Genomic DNA, 4936 nt, shown 5'->3' with positions numbered 1-4936 from the left:
AGCATTTCCACAATAAATGGCAAAAAAGCCAAATTTCTTCTATTTCCTTCCCTGCTCACCCTCCCCTCCCTTTCCAGATCCGGTAGTCTCAGCAGTTTCCTGTTCATATTGTTCTGGAGCATCTCCTGATAAAGACTGAATGTATTGGAAAAATGGTTGCCTAAATCACCATGTGAGTGAGGAGACAGGTCAGGACAGCTCAAGAGGAGTCACACTCCTCTGGACCAAGAGGTGGGTGTTCCTGGCAATCTCAGGTGTCACAGCACAGCGATACTTGTGTTCAGGAGCTGGTCAAGTGACCCATCTCCTGTTCTGTAACGGTGTCTGAGTTTGCTCAGGTCACCCCTGACTTGAGCCCTGTCCACTGCTGGGTGTTCTCCAGACTCCTGCCTTCAGGAACAAAGTCCCAGGAGACCTTGCTGGTGAAGATGGAGGCAAAGAAGCCATGAAGAACTTCAGTCCTGTCTGATTCTACTCTTACAAAGTTCAGCAGAAGGCCCACGTTCACCCTGTCTATTCTCTTACTGCAAGTTAAGCTCTGTCAGCTCATCTTGCTGCCCTGACCGTGCAGGTGTCAAGTCCAGGTCAGCTTTGTCACCATCCCCACATCCATGGACAAGGTTTCTAAATTCCTCCTTTGCAGCTTCCCCTGCTTCCACCTCCTGTGTGCTGCCTTTGTGCCCTGCAGCTCCACCAGTTCAGAGGAGCAGTCTCACGAGATAAATGCTTCTTTACATCGGTACTTGGAGAGATCATTCCTGTGCTTGGGGCAGGCTGTCCTGTAAGGATTATCAGATTTCCTGAGCTACTTCACACTTCAGACCTATTTCCATGTCACACATCACACACCATCCCCCATTATGTCAAATTCTTCTCCTCTGTATTCCACCAGCCTGTGCTCTGCTGCTGGCCTTCCTCCCTGCCCTCTGGTGCCTGGGACCCCACTGTGTCCTGGTTACAACAGCCAAGGTGGACACTGATGTTCACATCCATTACCAGCTCTTCCTTATTTCCCAATTCCAGATCCAGGTGAGCATCAGTGTTGTTCCTCCACCAGGCAGACATGTTAAGCAGTTGGCCCAGGATCTGGATTGTTGGCACCTGCAGCTTTTCCTGGCCACTGAGTGTCAGAGCAATTACAGTTCCACATAGGAACCTGCTCATTGACTGATGACTTCCTCAGGTTGATGACAGAAGATCTTTTCCATTTCTTCTCCATGATCAAGTAGTTTGTAACAGCCAACACACTGTTACCTTGTACTGCGTTTACATGGAAAAGTCTTGGAACTGAGGGTGAGTGTGGGTGTGTTACAGTTGTCACCTCTCTGAGAAGACAACAAGAGTTTGACAGATATCAGACAGAGCTGATTTCAGCTGCTCCAAGATGGACCCACTCCTGGCCAAACCTGAGCCACTCAGTGATGCCGGCAGCACCTCTGGGATATTGTATTTGAGAAAAGGTAAAAAATGCTGCACAACAGCAGGTGGGAGAGAGGAGGGAGGAGATGGGAGAGAAAAGCTCTGCAGACACCAAGGTCATATCCCATAGGACCCAAGCAGGTTCCTCAGCAGGCCAAAGCTTGCTCTCCTGAAATCCTGCTCTTGGCCTTGTTCTCATCTCCCAGGAGCCTCAGCTCCACTTTCCCATCCCTGACTGTGCCATCCTGACCAACTCTTTCTGGTTTGTAAGTGTGAAGTCCCACAGGGCACCTCACCCCACTGACTCCTCAGTCACCCGTGTCAGGAAGATGTTGTCAATGAGCTCCAAATCCTCCTTGTCCCCAGCCAGGAACCTGGGAGGTATGGGACCATAGTCCTGCCCTTGTCCTTGCACAGCCCCACATCACACTGTCCCAGGAAGGGCCCTGGGCAACGTGGGAGGGACAGGATCTGATTTCCAAAGTTGGGTCAGGGCTTGGCCCTTTGGTTAATGAAACACAACCAGGTTTACTCAGCATCAGAGAGACCTTTACTTTGCTTTTCCTCACCTTTCATCTCTGCCTCCAGTTTTCTTCTCTAACCAAACCTGGATATTGTTTCTCAGTAGGTTCCCTCAGTGGGACCCATTAACATTAAAAGAAACTTTCGAGTTTGAATCTAACTTTGACTTCTTGAGAAGTTTCATCACCTTCCTCCAGGGTCTGAAGTTCGTGGACTCAGCACCAAACCCACCAGAGGGGTCATTAAAGCGCCTGGGGCTGCTCCTGTGCTGCTGAGCTGGGCTGGGCTCCTGGGACACAGGGAGCTCATGGCGGCGGCAGCGCTGCAGAGAGACAGCTCTGCCCAGGAGCAGCTCCTCTGCACACGCAGCAGGGCTGAGGGCTCTGCCTGGGGATCTCAGCAGACGAGCAAGGCAGAGAGAGATTCAAGGTGGTCAGGACTGGGAGGATGACTGAGAGTTCACTGGAGGAGAAACCTTTGCAGCCCTTGCCAGGGTAAGTCTCTGGTGCAGGGCAGTGCAGCTGTAGCTCCTGGAGGCATCTCCTGAAACTGGCACAGGCACAGCTTGTGGGATCTGTAAGGACGGGGCTCTTGTCAGGCCATGTTGAACAGCTGTGAAGCCGGGTGAGCACCCAGGGGTGCCCAGGGCTGTCCTGCAGAGCAGGGTCCCTGCACCCCAGGGCTGTGCCGGGCAGGGACTCTGCCGCCTGCCAGGGTCAGCGCTCAGCCTGCCCGGGAGATCCCATGGCAGCAGCTGTGGGGGGAAGGAGCGACTCCCGGCAGGGCAGGCAGGGAGCTTGTGGGGTTGAAGAGGCTGTGTGGGTCAGGGCTGCTCAGAGCTCCAGATCACCCCAGAGACATGGCAGAGGGTCCTTCTGAACAACAACACTGAGACAGACACAGCTGCCAGGGAAGGAGTTTGTGCTTTCAGTTTTCCACTCTTGGTTGTCTGGGTGTGCAGTGGGAGATGGGGATTTATTTCTCTCTTTGGAGAAGACACTGAGACCCCAGTTCTCCTTAGCACTTGTCTGAGCTGCTCCTGAGCCCCTGCACACACAGATCTGCCCCTGGGCAGTGCCAGGAGGTGTGAGCAGGACAGAGCTGAGCACACAGCGGGTGGGACGGGGTCTGTGACACTGACAGGGAGCAGACCAGGGACAGACACACAGCTGCAGGCAGCACAGACATGGGCAGGGAGAGTTAACTGCTACCAGAAATGCTGGGGATGGGATTTAGGAACCTCTCTCACATGCTCTCGATTGCAGACACATTTCCCAGTGCAACCCCTGGTCTCCTCTCCTCCCCAGCAGACCCTCTGCCCAAAAGCCATGGGATCCAGGACACGAGTCTCCACCTCAGCAGCTGGACCTCCAGGTGAAGGGTTCCTGCAACGGGGTACACAAATAAGGTGCTAAAAGTACTTGCTCTCCAGTGTCATTATGTGAGTGGCAGCAGCACAGCCGGGTCAGGAGAAGGTTCCACAGCATGCCCGTCTGCCTTTCTGTCCCTTCTTTATTTTCTGGTAGCACTGCAGTGTCCTTCCCTGTTTTTCCACCTGTCCCTGGTGCTCTTGCTCTCTGGGGTTGGGGTGGGGATGTGGGTCAGTTTTTGTTCTGACACCAGTTCAGTGGATCTTGACCCATGGTGTGTTCATGGAAACTAGATGCCCAAGCTGCATTTTAAACTGTGATGAAGAGTTTTTCTCAATTAGTAGAAAGAGAGAATGAGCTGAAACATCCCTCCATCAGGAAGGGGGTTTTCCATGAGAAACAGCATGTTTATTTTCCTCAGAGAAGTCTCCCCTAACTTGTCACTGTCTTTCCTCCTTGCACAGGTCCTCATGCCCACAGGCAGCAAATGTCCAACAGCAGCTCCATCACCCAGTTCCTCCTCCTGCCCTTCACAGACACACGGGAGCTGCAGCTCTTGCACTTCTGGCTCTTCCTGGGCATCTACCTGGCTGCCCTCCTGGGCAACGGCCTCATCATCACCACCATAGCCTGGGACCAGCACCTCCACACCCCCATGTACTTCTTCCTGCTCAACCTCGCTCTCATTGACCTGGGCTGCATCTCCACCACTGTACCCAAATCCATGTCCAATTCCCTCTTGGACACCAAGACCATCTCATACTTGGGATGTGCTGCACAGCTCTTTTCATTTCTCTTCTTGATAGTGGCAGAGTATTCTATGCTCACCGTCATGTCGTATGACCGCTACGTTGCCATCTGCAAACCCCTGCACTACGGGACCCTCCTGGGCAGCAGAGCTTGTGTCCACATGGCAGCAGCTGCCTGGGCCACTGGGTTTCTCAATGCTCTGCTGCACACGGCCAATACATTTTCACTGCCCCTGTGCAAGGGCAATGCCCTGGGCCAGTTCTTCTGTGAAATCCCCCAGATCCTCAAGCTCTCCTGCTCACACTCCTACCTCAGGGAACTTGGGCTTCTTGTGGTCAGTGTCTGTTTAGCATTTGGCTGTTTTGTGTTCATTGTGGTGTCCTATGTGCAGATCTTGAGGGCCGTGCTGAGGATCCCCTCTGAGCAGGGACGGCACAAAGCCTTTTCCACCTGCCTCCCTCACCTGGCCGTGGTCTCCCTGTTTGTCAGCTCTGGCATATCTGCTGACCTGAAACCCTCATCCATCTCCTCCCCATCCCTGGATCTTGTGGTGTCAGTTCTGTATGGAGTAGTGCCTCCAGCACTGAACCCCGTCATCTACAGCATGAGGAACCAGGAGCTCAAGGATGCCCTGTGGAAACTCATATCCCTCCTTTTTCTGAAGCAATAAACTGGCCATCTTCTTCTATATAGGAGTTTTGATGTAGCTAATTACAAGCCCAGCCTGTCAACTGGATTTTCTGGGCTTGTTGGTTGTTTTCTTATTGTGATAATGTTGTCATCCCCTTTCTAATTCACTGGTTATTTTCTTTTATAACTGTTGGCTGCTTAAATGAGCAGCAGTGCTCTCCTTGTCTCTAAACAGAATAAACGGC

The 4936-nt window shown here is 52.6% G+C and overlaps 1 protein-coding gene across 1 annotated transcript; it reads left to right on the top strand.

The window, feature by feature from the left end:
* Positions 1-3798: 3798 nt before the first annotated feature.
* LOC309447983 (olfactory receptor 14A16-like) lies at positions 3799-4731 on the top strand (the record flags this gene model as incomplete). The annotated part of the gene is made up of 1 exon (XM_082069129.1): positions 3799-4731. One exon carries the CDS (start codon positions 3799-3801, stop codon positions 4729-4731), a length of 933 nt encoding a protein of 310 aa, XP_081925255.1.
* Between the last annotated feature and the right edge of the window lie 205 nt (positions 4732-4936).

This window comes from Streptopelia decaocto, assembly GCF_964273445.1.
Source record: "Streptopelia decaocto genome assembly, chromosome: 19".
Lineage (NCBI taxonomy): Eukaryota > Metazoa > Chordata > Aves > Columbiformes > Columbidae > Streptopelia > Streptopelia decaocto.
Note: the sequence above shows the minus strand (reverse complement) of the source record. Positions and strands in the feature narration are given on the sequence as shown.